Source organism: Etheostoma spectabile, chromosome 12 (genome assembly GCF_008692095.1).
Source record: "Etheostoma spectabile isolate EspeVRDwgs_2016 chromosome 12, UIUC_Espe_1.0, whole genome shotgun sequence".
Lineage (NCBI taxonomy): Eukaryota > Metazoa > Chordata > Actinopteri > Perciformes > Percidae > Etheostoma > Etheostoma spectabile.
Genome location: NC_045744.1, coordinates 6638437 through 6652880, shown reverse-complemented (window position 1 = coordinate 6652880; position 14444 = coordinate 6638437). Strand labels below are relative to the sequence as shown.

Genomic DNA, 14444 nt, shown 5'->3' with positions numbered 1-14444 from the left:
GATTGATTTATGCTTTAGAACACGCTCTTACTCAATAATAATTCTCATAACATTAAAAAAAGCACTTGGTAACTGGCTTCAATTACCACAAAGTTCAGGAGTATTTGGTAGAAAGTTATAAGAATAAACTCACATCTCCAGCTGGACCAGGGGGGCCCCTATCTCCCTTTTCACCCTATAAAATAAAGAATATCAAAAGGATGGAACAAAGCATATAAACCCACAAAATGATTGGGTACTGATGTGTTGGCACTAACAGATCACTGACCGTCCCTCCTGGTGTTCCTTGATATCCTGGATCCCCTGGAATGCCAGGTCTTCCCTGAGGAAAACTATATTGTATTCAAAAGCCACACACGTAATAACATAAATACTCTGCACACTACATGCCCATTTATAGCGTTGTAGAGCAGTACCCTTAATGCTCGTCCAGGATCACCATCCTTCCCTGGCTTTCCCTGTAAGGATAATTAAGGACAGTGAGGGACTGGCGGGTTATGCTTTCTATGCAGCTGCAGCTGAGATGTCCATGTTGTCTTCAAGTTAAATGAAAAACTGAATAATTTGTAGCAATATCTGGCTATCCACATGGCACACATGTCAGGATCAGATAGAAAATTCTCAGTTATGTTGGGAGAATTTAATGCTTTAATTTATAAAGGAATATCCAAAACATTCAGATTTAATGAAGCTAGATTGACCACTCCTATGGACCACTTTGGCCCCTTTAGGACCGCTCTACACGTCTTCTTTCTCTTCTGTTCTGTTCTTTCTATTTCCTTCTTGGTGAATCACACTGAGTTCACAGTAATGCTGCATTACTGCCCTCTGCTGATCATCTTTTTTCTTGAGCTATTCCCAATGAGTTACTGGGTGGCCCTTCAATGTAATTTAATGGGTGAAAGATCTCTGTTTGCAGGGAGAAAGACGTGGTGCAACAGTCTAATAACACAGAAAATGTCTATTTTTTTTGACACCACTAAATTACAATAAGAAAGGGAGGCTTAAAGGTGGGGAAAAGTGGAATGAATGGCATGTTGTATCTTACTTCTGGACCCTCCGGTCCTTGGTCTCCCTTTGCTCCTTTGGTGTAATGGCCATTACCAGGGTCTCCCTGAGAACAGATTGAAATAGGGACAGGAATTGGAGAGATACAAGACAGAACACATGTCTGTGAGCATCTATGGAGATCTAAAACAATGCATTTATTAGGCGTTTGTTTTAAAATGTGTTAAGTAAATACTTACTGGTGCACCCATGCAGCCCTTTTCTCCTACGTCTCCTCTGTTTCCCTTTTCACCCTGAAAAAGACATACAACTTAGGTTATGGTTCATTGGCTGCAATGTCAACAGTTGCCTGTCAGTCAAACATTTTGGTCCCAAAAAGACCCCAGAAATCTAATCTTGCCAATTTGCCACAACATTTGCTGTGGAAATTCCTAGTCCTTTGAAGAGCAAATCTAATATTTCCTTTAAAGTCACTATCAGGCCATCTACACAAGAATTACTAAACTACGATAAATAGGTGACAATGAAATGTACTGAGTATGTTCATGTTGCTGAGAGGATTTCCAATTTGGACTTTCCATTTTGGACACCACATGAGCTTTTTCCTCTAACACCACTTTCAGGTCACCATGTCGATCTGTTCCTTTTCTCCCTTTTATTTATTTTTATTTACGTTTAAGTGAAATAAGCAGTTTCATCCAGCCAGTATATGGCTAAATGGAGGGTTTTCTTCCTGGTCAAACAGCCCCTGCTAAATTTGGAAACTGTTCAAGCTTGGGAAGTGTGGCACCACTGTACTTAAAAACAGAACACCCAACTCTGTGGAGTTTATAATTGCTAGAGTGGATTTCACCTCAGTCTGTTACTGTACCTTTAACGGGAGACTCCCGGTGAAAAACTCATTGATCCGACCTGGTGGCCCCGGTGGCCCTCTTGGTCCTGGTCTTCCCTACATCAAGCAAATTGAGATTATCCTAAAACATAACTAAGACATATTGTTGTCAGATATTGTTATGGTCATGTCACAGAAATGGTGAAATGTTGTGCTATTAATGCAACACCCTCTCCTTTTTCATAAAATGTAACCTTATTATTCAGGCTGTTCTCATGAACCATTCGTACATATCCCTTTGGAAAGTAATGCACAATAATTTGTATGTAATACACATATTAACTGCTGATGTATAAGACCAGGAAGCGCCACATAGGGAGGTGGTCAGGGTGGATGGTTGGGTCATGAAACACAGGACTTTTAAGTATAGGAGCGGAGTTTGTGTCCCGTTACAAACACAAGACTTTTCAGGAAACAGGTGTTTGTGTCCCGGTAGTAGCCTGCTACTAGCCACAGTCTTTTTTTCTAGTCTTAACAACTCGTTTGGGTGCCCAAAGTTACCTGACATTGCTGCATGATGCTAACTTTTCGTGGGAAAAACCCGTTCATGAAAATGCATTGAATTCATATACTGTAACATTGTATTGAAAAAAAGAAATTACCTGTGGTCCACGAGGTCCTGGGATACCGCCTATGCCTTCTTGACCCTGTAGGATTTGAAAGCAATTGGAACTTGTTTACATAAACAACCTGGTCTTTCTAAAAACCTCTCATGTTTCTCCCAGTGTGGCTGTGGTCAGATTCCCACGTTAACCGTCCTCCTTGTTGCCAACTCCCCCCAATGGGTAAGACTGCCCTTTCTTCCAGTACACTAAATCCTATCACTGTCAAAAAGGAGTTTCACAGCAAACCAGGAGACCGTATCAAATGTAGTTCACACTACATTCCAAAACACTGCCCTATCAAGAAACAAGCACTGTGGCCAAACAGTAGTAATCACCACAGCAAAAGCTAAATATTTGAACTTTTCCAGGTAGTGTGAACACTGCCAACTATGATAATTGAAGAACCAGGCCAAAACAAAAACCCTGCAGATGTGGTTTTGAGCCACTGAGACAGTGAGTTAACACTCAACTCGTTTTTACAGGTATACACGCACATTCAAAGTATTCATCCATACTTATTTGCTCACCTTAGATCCATCTGCCCCAGCACGGCCAGAAAAACCCTGTTCATAAAGAATGCAGTTTGTTACACCATATTAAATATCTTTTCCAGAGTGCTAAATTATGTGTTTTCTGCAATGCTAATGAAAAACCTTACTCACGCTTGAGCCCCTTGGTCCAGGGTCCCCTGGTAGTCCCCGCTCTCCGGGAATACCTGGATAGCCCTAAAAAACAAGAAAATCTTCCTCTTTATGGGGCGCCGTTTGTAAAGCGGCTCGTGCTGAAAATAACAGCAACATTTTGTCACATTTAGCTTTAAATAATGTTTAAATAACTGGTATGAAATTTTGAGGGTCACTTTCTTGCACATTTACAACAATATTTGTCAACTTGGAAATATTTTAAATAGTTAAATCCAAATATTAAATGTTACACCTAAATGTTAAATGTTAAATCTATATGCTAAATCTAAATCTAAATGTTAAATCTAAATCTAAATGTTAAATCTAAATCTAAATGTTAAATCTAAATCTAAATCTAAATGTTAAATCTAAATATTAAATCTAAATCTAAATGTTAAATCTAAATCTAAATCTAAATGGTTAAATCTAAATATTAAATCTAAATCTAAATGTTAAATCTAAATCTAAATCTAAATGTTAAATCTAAATATTAAATCTAAATCTAAATGTTAAATCTAAATCTAAATGTTAAATCTAAATCTAAATCTAAATGTTAAATCTAAATATTAAATCTAAATCTAAATGTTAAATCTAAATCTAAATCTAAATGTTAAATCTAAATGTTTCGGGTGAAACTAAATATTTAGCTAATATGCAAATTAATGTCGGTAACCGGAAGTACCAAAATAAAAGCTCGAGGAGGTCAGTGTATGTTTATAGTGTCAAATAACGAATATAAATCCTCTCATCGGGAGATATGGACTCTTGAACTTGGATAACCGTGAAAATAACTACCTAAAATAATAAACACAGTTGGGGAAAACTGTATTTGAAGAGTACTTTGAGTTTTAGTGTCACTTTATGAATGGTGTGGGAATTATAGCCACTATAGCCAGCCACGGGGGGCTCACTTTGACTGGTCTGTCACGTTCGCTTGCATTAAGGTCAGCAAGAGCCTATCCCCGCGCCCCGACAAGGCCACTGACAAGACACTGCGAAATGTCCAACGAATCAGCGTTAGCCGAGAACATCGGCAGAGCCGTCCTGGTGGCTGAACAAACTTATTAAACAGCAACAGCGACAGCCTCAGGGCCACCGCAGGCCACCTCGGTAAGCATGTTTTTCAAATCACGGAGCTAGCAACCCTGTTGTCAAGGCTAACTTAACTAAACTAGCTAACGGTAGCTAGCCAGTAGAGATTTGCTACTACCTTGACAACAAGACAATGCTAGCTCCGTGATTTGGAAAACATGCTTACCGAGGTGGCCTGCGGTGGCCCTGAGGCTGTCGCTGTTGCTGTTTAATAAGTTTGTACAGCCACCAGGACGGCTCTGCCGATGTTCTCGGCTAACGCTGATTCGTTGGACATTTCGCAGTGTCTTGTCAGTGCCTTGTCGGGGGCGCGGGGATAGGCTCTTGCTGACGTTAATGCAAGCGAACGTGACAGACCAGTCAAAGTGAGCCCCCCCCGTGGCTGGCTATAGTGGCTATAATTCCCACACCATTCATAAAAGTGACACTAAAAACTCAAAGTACTCTTCAAATACAGTTTTCCCCAACTGTGTTTATTATTTTAGGTAGTTATTTTCACGGTTATCCAAGTTCAAGAGTCCATATCTCCCGATGAGATGATTTGTATTCGTTATTTGACACTATAAACATACACTGACCTCCTCAAGCTTTTATTTTGGTACTTCCGGTTACCGACATTAATTTGCATATTAGCTAAATATTTAGTTTCACCCGAAACATTTAGATTTAACATTTAGATTTAGATTTAGATTTAACATTTAGATTTAGATTTAACTTTTAGATTTAGATTTAATATTTAGATTTATTAGATTTAGATTTAACATTTAGATTTAGATTTAACATTTAGATTTAGATTTAATATTTAGATTTAACATTTAGATTTAGATTTAGATTTAACATTTAGATTTAGTTTTAATATTTAGATTTAACATTTAGATTTAGATTTAGATTTAACATTTAGATTTAGATTTAATATTTAGATTTAACATTTAGATTTAGATTTAGATTTAACATTTAGATTTAGATTTAACATTTAGATTTAGATTTAACATTTAGATTTAGATTTAGCATATAGATTTAACATTTAACATTTAGGTGTAACATTTAATATTTGGATTTAACTATTTAAAATATTTCCAAGTTGACAAATATTGTTGTAAATGTGCAAGAAAGTGACCCTCAAAATTTCATACCAGTTATTTAAACATTATTTAAAGCTAAATGTGACAAAATGTTGCTGTTATTTTCAGCACGAGCTGCTTTACAAACGGCGCCCCCTACCTCTTAATATAAGAACTGTGCAACTACAAATATTGCAACAGAACTCTATTATTATTAACGCAATCTAAATATTTACCGTCTCTCCGTCCCTCCCACGTGGCCCAGCAGGCCCTGGTGATGCATCCACTGATCCCAAAGATTCACCCTGTCAAATAGAGAAAGTAAGTTTATTTAAAATGTACTGAATCTAGTGTTATAGTTAGTTATGTAGTAATACCTCATTGTATACTGTAACTGTAGTTTACAGTTGGGTTCTGCAGGCTTCATCACTCATCTTTATGTATCTGTGCACTTGACATGCATGTATGTGCTCAGATTTAGAAAGAGGACTTGTCTCTATGTAACAACTGCATAAACCTTCCTTTTCAACTAGGGCTCACTGTTAGGGTTATAATTTGACAAACTGTTTCCAATAGTCTTTGCCTTCCAAAAGCTTTAGTGCGTAACGTTTTTGATATAAATGAATGTCCATTACATTCAAACCGTTGCCAAATGAGTTGCTACAAAGCTAATTATCATAATCAGCTCTACACAAATCTCTCTGTATTTGTCAGTATGGCTATGTTCAGAAACTGGTGCTGTCCTTTCGTCATGATGATAATTACTTCTTCTGATCAGTCCATCATGTTTTTTTTAATCCTCCGTGTCCTCCTTGGCTACTAGCAACTGCGTGGAAGAAGGGTGGGGGCTGTGCCCGATTACAGAAGCCTTGTATGATGTGAACGCGCAAACAGTTTGGTTTTCATTACTTACAGCAGACACTTTGCACTATAGCTTTAAGGGTTTAACAGGCTTATCCCTGGTGTTGTCCTCCCGGGTCAAAAACAGACAAAAATTTGACATTTTTGTCAGTTTTTCAGACTTTCTTTTTCAGTTTTCACTAACACCACCTTACTACTACTAGTTTTACAGTACTTTTTGGAATTCATGGTCAATAACCCTCATTTATATAGAATTATACATATAAATGAGTTTAGTCAGGAATGAAAGTGATCAATTGTATTTGCAAGGAGCGTTGTGTGGAATCCAATCCATTTTTTGTGGTAATTTAGTTAAAAAGAAAACCACATTTCAGACCTTGACATTTTTTAAAGGGGTCAAATCTGACCAGAGGACAACGGGAGGGTTAAAAGGGCCAAGCTAGTTAAAAGTATCTACAGCCATGAATACACAGCACTAGAAGTGTAAGTAGTGACAAGTGGATTCTCACACAGAAATCTCTCACACTCACAAGTACAAATAATGAGTTTGACAGAGATCCAAGCATGCTGCCAGTGAATATGACTCACAGCCAGGAAGTGAAGGAGTGTAGTCTTTTGACCCTGAGCTAAACAAGTTTTTTGGCACCATCACACAAAAATTAATATTAAAATATTATTCTAGACAGGACAGCTGATGACAGAACAGGGAGAGAGGAGGAATGACATGCATCACAGAGTTGCAGGTGAGAATCAAACCAGTGGCCGCTGCGGCAAGGACTGAGCATCTGTACGTAGGTCGCACGCTCAACCAGGTGAGCTACCCAGGCCTGATTGTTACTTTATTAATTCCAGTAGGGGATGGTACCATTACAGCAGCTTAACAAAAGATAGACAAAGATAACGTGCAAAAAATATATAATACTTATCAATATATTTATTGACAACCGAATGTTCTATAGAAATAAAGGAAACAGAAAGGAAGGAGGATTTTTACTGTACATACATAGATGTGTAATGATGTGGTGGATGTAGTAGTGCAACATAAAATACAAAGTATACTGTAAAATTATACTGCAGTCATGATTCATAATGCTCAAAACAACGTGTGCAGTAGGTCTATAAGGTTCAATTGAATTCAATTAAATTGAAAAGTGCTTTTCATAAAAGAGCAGGTCTAGACCGTACCCTGTGATGTTTTTTACAGAAACCCAACAAACAAACAAGGTATACTCTAGAAACTGAATGAAAGTAAAGATTTGAGAATGAACGCATTTCTCATTGCAACTAAAATTGGAAGGATGGACTTGATAGAAGGAACACAACAAAGAAAGAACTTTTAACAAGTTTGTGGTCTCACATGGACAAGGTACAAGATGAGCTCTGGGAGCTCGGGGACGTAGAGAGGGGGTTTTTCATGGTGCATCAGGATCCTGCTAATAAACTTTTCGAAAGGCAGTAATTGCTGAGCAATTCTGCAGTTTCAGCCTTACTTGACACAAGAAGTACTGAACAACTGAAGGTGGGTGGCACAGCATTCATTTTATTACCTTAGGTCCAGGCCGGCCAGGTGGACCCTGTAGAGTAAAGACAGAGCTGAAGCAAATTTCGAACATTAAACGTATTCCTTGATGGTTCATTTTAAGGACAGCACTAAACAACAAAAGACTAAAAGTGCAACAATTAAAAACACTGTATCTAATTACAACATAAATAACTTACTGCAGGTCCATCAAGACCCGGGGCCCCGGGAATACCAGGCGGTCCATCCTCTCCCTAAAAGAATGCAAAGACAAGTTCAGGTTTGTTTGAGAATAGAACAAGTGTGATTGAAAAGCTCTGTACTTAAAACACTATTGTGAAAGCATCTAAAAAAATGATCTAAAACTATTATATGAAAGACACGCTACTATAACACTGTTAATATGTCCTATTTTCTTACATCCGTTCCATTGCAGCCTGGTGCCCCTGGGGGTCCTGGAGGGCCTTGTACACCTGGGACACCCTGTAAGAGAATATCAGCAGAATTTAGAAAAGTAACAGGCATCTATAAACATATGCAGGAACACACACGTATACAACACAGACATTTAGAGGATGAACAGAGTGACAGATGTATAAGAGAGCTCACCGGTAAACCGTGAGACCCAGCAAATCCTTCTTTGCCTTCGGGTCCCTGCAATGACAGGGACACAACTAGCATACTTTTTACTGTATTATACACAAGTCCTTTTAAACATAACTCAATGTTCACTTACTGACATATCAAATAAACATCCAACAAGGACTAAGTGTACTAAGTGCTATTACCTGATCGCCTTTTGGCCCCACAGGTCCATCAGGCCCAGTGTTGCCCTGTCAAACAGTAGGGTATAATTAAAAAATAATATATAGATAATTTTTTGATGGGTAGTCAAGGTAAACATTCATCATCACATTTAATAGCATATACAAAACACAAACCTGATCAAGTTTGGTTATGTTTTGATTTGGAATTGAATGTGCAGTGTTCCGAATGAATTGATATTATGGAATTAAAAGCTATTCTAAGGATTTTGAGCCTTATTCACTTTTTTAATCACATGGCTATTATTCTGATACAACTGTATGTCAGGAGACAAACAAAAGGACATGTAACAATCACAACCTGCATAGTGCTACTGCAAATACACATATGTGAGATGTTGTGAGACTTACAATAACTACGGCAACACTTTGTGGTCAAAACAGTGTCAACATAGTTAACCCTTGTTTGTTGTTCTGGTCGGTGGGACCCGTTTTTAATGTTTGCTAAAATAAAAATGATGCTATTTATTATTTCTTCTAACTCTAACTTATTGGCCTTGGCTCATTTTCAGTAAAGAACAATAAAAAATAACTTATTTTCAATGAATGCACACGGTACACCCCCCTACACATAACTATTACATTTGAGGTGCTCGGGTCTACTGGACCCGAGTGTATTTAAATGTAGGTGCTATGAAACCATGTTGTGCTGATCAAGTTCTAAGAAATAAGTACCAATAATGATCAAAAATCTTGTTTGTATGTTTTTACCTTTTTATAATTGAATTTCTTTGTTTTATGGCAAAAAAACAAAATTATCATATGATCATAAATGTGATCTCACAGGGGTAAAGGGCAAATATGAACCATAAATGATGTATCATTGGTAATTGAGCTAAAGTAAACATCTGTTAAGTATTTTTACATAAATTGCTATGTCTGTATTGATTTAAAAGCCTAATATTGGGGTTGGAACCACCAGACCCGGAACACTGGCTGTATAACAAAATTGTGACACCACACACAGGGTTAATCTATGTTAGGTGGTTAGTAAAGTATTAATAAATAAAGGGATATTGGGGTAGAAAAGGAGAAAGTGTAATTTATCAATCCATACACAATTTCAGTCAGTGTTGCCCTCAGTGACAACAGTATTGGATTTGGAGATATACAGACTATAAGAGCGAGGGAGCCACGACAGCCAGGCTGAAATTCTACCTTTGGTCCCGAAGGCCCAGGATGACCATCGGATCCTGGACGGCCCTTTGGCCCTGGGGGACCTGCAACGCCTGGAAAACCTGTGTCTCCCTGTGAGTGTGAGTGTATAGTTTGTGTGTGTGAGAGACAGAAAGAAAGAGAGGGAGAGATGGAGAAAAAGAACAAGGAAGCAGACCAACCACAAATGACTATAAACAAAAATAGAGATTGTATTTCAAATGTTACACATTGGAATTTGTAAATTAGTGTAAGTTAGGATGCAGTTGTTGAAGAATCCAGTTTTCTGGATGTTTGTTCAAATACTACTATGGCATTGAAATTGATGCTTAATAATTAACACATCTGCTGCTGAATAAAACAATATTGCCTTCCAGCAATGATAGCCAATGCCTGTGCAAATTTACTGTAAATTGTATTCACACATGTAACTGAAGAGTTTGATTTACAGATGCTAAATCATAATGTTTTTGCGCTTTTCAGCTGATCGAGGTTACATCAGCAACCATTAATAATGAAGTTTTGTATTATTATTTTGTTATTCCCTGTATTAAAAGACCAGTCAATCACTTTGTTGCGCTTTTGACAGTGATACTAATGTTTAACAACGTTAATTAAGAAAACTATTTAAGCCTACTGCTTAATCACAGTAATTGTAATTATTAAATTGAATAAACATTTCATGTAGCATTAATGAATGCATATATGCGTGTGTGGTGTAGCTGGACACACAAAAACAGTAGGGGTGGGAATCACCAGACGCCTCCCTCCCAATACGATATATATATATATATATATATATATATATATATATACACGATCACGATACTTATGCCACGATATGATATTATTGTGATTTTACACATATTGCAATATTCTGCAATATATTGCAATTTATGACATTTTTTCTAACTTCTAATTTTTCCCAATTTCAAATGATGTCCCCAAAAGGAAACGTTGTCAACATCTGTTTTATCTAAATAAATAAATTTCTGTTTTTTATTTTATTTTTTATCTCACTTCAATTTTATTGCTCCAAAATAGGATTTTGAAGCAGACAAACTGACCAACACACATGTAATAAAAGATGCATTCTTGGCGTGTGTGTATCGATACAGTATTGCCACTAAAAAATATTGCGATACTATGCTGTACTGATTTTTTCCCCCCATCCCTAAAAAGCAGACACATTTATTCAATTTCTCCATGCATTTTACAGTCTTTAGAGTCACAGGATGTTTTGCAGACCATTGTTGAGACTGAACTGCTGACTAAAGAGCTGTCAGGTGTTCTCTCTGTAGGTTGATTTAAACTGAAACAGCTGGTCTCTCTTGAAAGAGCAAAATAGTTAGAAAGGTTAAGACCCACTTAAAAGCTATTCATTCAAAATTCAAGACTCACTTTATTGTCATTTTCATGTGTACTTCCGTAAATTCAAATAAGGAAATATTGTACTCCCAGCTCAGTATAAAACAAGGAAATAATGATATTTTCTCAACTAAGATCAGACTAGTATAACACTGTACAACTGCACCGCGAGCATTTTGATTGTGAAAAAATGTTAAATAAATTATAGTGGTGGCAGTAATAACAAATGCAAAAGGGCTTTTACACAGAACACATTTTGTCAGAGTAGAAAAAGCAAGTGTACAAAAAATACAGTCCCATCAGATGTGAGTTTATACATTTCATCTTTCAAAACAAAATAAGCTGGCATAATGTTTCATGCTACAGTACATGTACATGACCTGTTGAACCATGGGTGCAAATGCAGTAATCGTGATGAGAAAAGTGAAACTAAGGAAGTGGTTTCATAACTGCATGAGGCAAAATTCATTCATAGTAATCCCACACATAATGAATTTGATGAGTGATGTATGATCCACTCACCCTGCTGCCTTTCACTCCACCGCACAGACACTGAAAAGAAAATGTAACATTGTTCAGGTATTGTGTAAATTGAAAACAATGTTTAATTCATTTGATATTATATTTATTTGGAAAGCAGAGGTTCTCGGTCATGCCCCGCTTTGGAAGCATATCATGCTTTCCCATACCACTGTAAACCAATTTCATTTCTATCAAACATCACCAAATTGCGAAAACTGGTAACATAACAAGTCAAGTTGCAATCATTAAGTCGTTTCACCTGAATCTTGACAGCATGGCTAGCGTGAAAGTCTCAACACAGTGGCCTTTATTTTGAAGGCTGTAAACATTACTGATCGTCAGCAGAGGAAAGGTTCAGTAAAGCCAACGGGTTAAAAAGGTGGAGCTATAGGAATACAATGCAATAAAATGGGCAGTGAGTTGTCTTTAGGTTAAATATTAGGTTGGGTCAGCTACCGGCTATAATATACTTAAATAATTAACCATTATCAGTTAATATGAACTAATTTACGATACATTAGATTTCCATTTGACCATGGCATTGTGGAGATCCAGCAACAAACCAGGGGACACTGCCTCTTCACAAAATGGGGGAACACTGGGTCTGATATCTTTTATTCCTTAATATTGACATTAATAGTGACCTTTTACTGTAATTGATTACATTTCCTTGAGCATGAAATGATGATTAAGGATAAATATAAGTGGAAATTATGATATTTGTCTTATAAGGTTGAACATGAGTTTTGTCTTGGCTATGACAGCGGCTGGGCTATAACAACATAAACATGTAGATTTCCTAATTTGTGTTCTTTAGCCTTAAAGAGGCGCATGCAGTTTTGCTAATTTCTTCCTGTTTTTTAGCTTGCGGGTTTCTCTATAGAGCCCCCCCCCACAGCTTTGGTATAGATATTTGGCAGCTCCAATGTTCACTTGTGTCTGCCGTTTCCTCTTTCTCTGTTCCTCCAACAGTGCTTTCTGCTTCTTTTTTGTCGACTCAGCCATGACAATAGTGGGGAAAACTCCATCGCTACCTTGTTCTTATAGCTAGCCGGTTACTGTATGTTTAGAGCACTATGAAGCAATTCGTTACATCGCAAGACCTGATATCATGCAACACTTCCTAACCCTGAGTCCAGCAATTCGCCGGCCCAAAGTTGCAAAGGTGGTTTTCCGCTCACAGGCACTAGGGGACGTTCACCATTCAACCCAAAAAGAAGTCATTTAACCATTCCAATGACTCCGAAGCTGTTTGGTTAAGGTAAATTAAACAAAAAAACTGCAGAATTCCCCTTTAAAGGGGTGATAGAATGATTATATAGTGTATTTTACACTGTTCCTTAAAGGAGAATTCTGGTCGATTTCAACACGTAGCTCTGTTATTTGTACATTTGGAGAGCTGTCAGTAGAGAGAAAAACGAAAACAATCGGTGCTGCATACACAGTGTTATCCTCCTGCTAGCATTAGCACCCAACAGGTTCAAACAGGGCACGTTTTATACCTGTTTTTTCTCTAAATATGTTCAAAATGTCATTACCCATGTGAAGTGATTCTTTCAGAGTGAGCACAGTGACTCTGACTGCAGTAGATGTGAAAGAAATGCATGAAAGTTGTGTTAATTCAGCTGTGTTTACTTCCTGTGTTGAGACAACGGTTAGAGAGCTTAGGGACCGTCTAAAAACTACAACACAGAAAAGAGATAAAACAAAAATATGTAGGTTATCAATTTAATGATTAAATAAGGTAGTGTCTCCAAACTTCAGGAGCTCCACAGTCCGACAAGACAGCGGTAGCCCATACCCAGCACAAAGTCACCGTTTCTGGGTTACTGGACTACCAACTAGCCATCAACTCCGTAAAACTACTCATGTTTTTGCTCTACGTAATTGATTTCTTGCATAAAAAGTCTCAGAAGTGAATTTAGGTATAAAATAGCAGACTAACAATGTATAAAATCTCTGACATCTGCAAAACCTAGATTCAGAAGACTAGCTGATCTCAGGTCAGTGGTGTATGTATATTTTGGGGGTGACAAAGAGTACAGAATAGAGCCAAATAAGGTACAGCCACCGAGTTGACGTCAACTATGTGCTTTGTTTTTCACCCGTTTTTAGCAGCAGCTTAAAAATGGGAGATCTACATAGGAAAGAGTTGTCAATGGGACTTTGAGGTTCTATGTATGCCTATTTTACCCTCTGAACTGTCGTAAGGTTAGGGTTCCACATACGTGAGAGACGCCCAGACACATAGTGTAGTTTCACTTCACATTTTGTTTCCCCGGAGCAGCTGGTTAAACTCATGTCGGACTAACGGGTTCTTACTTAATAATTACCGTTCATGATAGGGTTAGGGTTAGGTACTCTGTAATTTTATTTGTTTCAATCTAGTGATATATAGAAGGGGTTTATAGGAAACATCTGAGTAATACATGTCACAGCTAATGCCTGTTTTGTTTTCACTTTAACATATCCTGTCCCTTTTTAACGATCTCCCATGAAAAGGCCCACCAACACAGCCCGGTGAAGGGAATAGTGTACACAATAAAGTAAATGTGCAAACAGACTGCAACAAAACCCTGCATCTCTTCAGGATTCAAGATGTTTGATGTTAAGCATAGACATAAGTTACAAACAGACTACGGCATTGTATATCAAAGTTGATGCTGTGAAGAATAACTGGCGCTGACGTACACAACAGGAAACACACAGGAAAGTGATTTAATAGATTTGTGTGTGGGGCCTGGGAGAGTTGCAGCAAAAATTATACTAAACAGCATTACTTGTATTACAGCTCAGCAACTGACCCAATGCAGTCCAACATGAGATTCAACAAGCAACAGTATGATCAGGATTG

The 14444-nt window shown here is 37.6% G+C and overlaps 1 protein-coding gene across 1 annotated transcript; it reads right to left on the bottom strand.

Annotated features, from left to right (window-relative positions):
- Window positions 1-129: 129 nt before the first annotated feature.
- Window positions 130-13839, bottom strand: LOC116699274 (collagen alpha-5(IV) chain-like). The gene is made up of 18 exons (XM_032531782.1): window positions 13819-13839; window positions 11591-11620; window positions 9704-9793; window positions 8510-8554; window positions 8331-8375; window positions 8142-8204; window positions 7922-7975; window positions 7750-7776; window positions 5578-5646; window positions 3168-3230; window positions 3033-3068; window positions 2503-2547; window positions 1880-1957; window positions 1248-1301; window positions 1049-1114; window positions 417-458; window positions 258-322; window positions 130-175 (listed from the first exon to the last, which is right to left on the bottom strand). Exons 1-18 carry the CDS (start codon window positions 13837-13839, stop codon window positions 130-132), a joined length of 939 nt encoding a protein of 312 aa, XP_032387673.1.
- Window positions 13840-14444: the final 605 nt, after the last annotated feature.

What these genes read in the sequence shown, in the direction of transcription:
- LOC116699274 (XM_032531782.1), bottom strand. Translation starts at nt 13,839, where the DNA reads ATGTGTCTGGGCGTCTCTCAC. An exon ending in CAGGACCTCGTGGACCACAG is followed by an intron (nt 1,958 to 2,502) that starts GTAATTTCTTTT and finishes TGCTTGATGTAG; the next exon opens with GGAAGACCAGGACCAAGAGG. An exon ending in AAGGACCGGAGGGTCCAGAA is followed by an intron (nt 459 to 1,048) that starts GTAAGATACAAC and finishes TTATCCTTACAG; the next exon opens with GGAAAGCCAGGGAAGGATGG.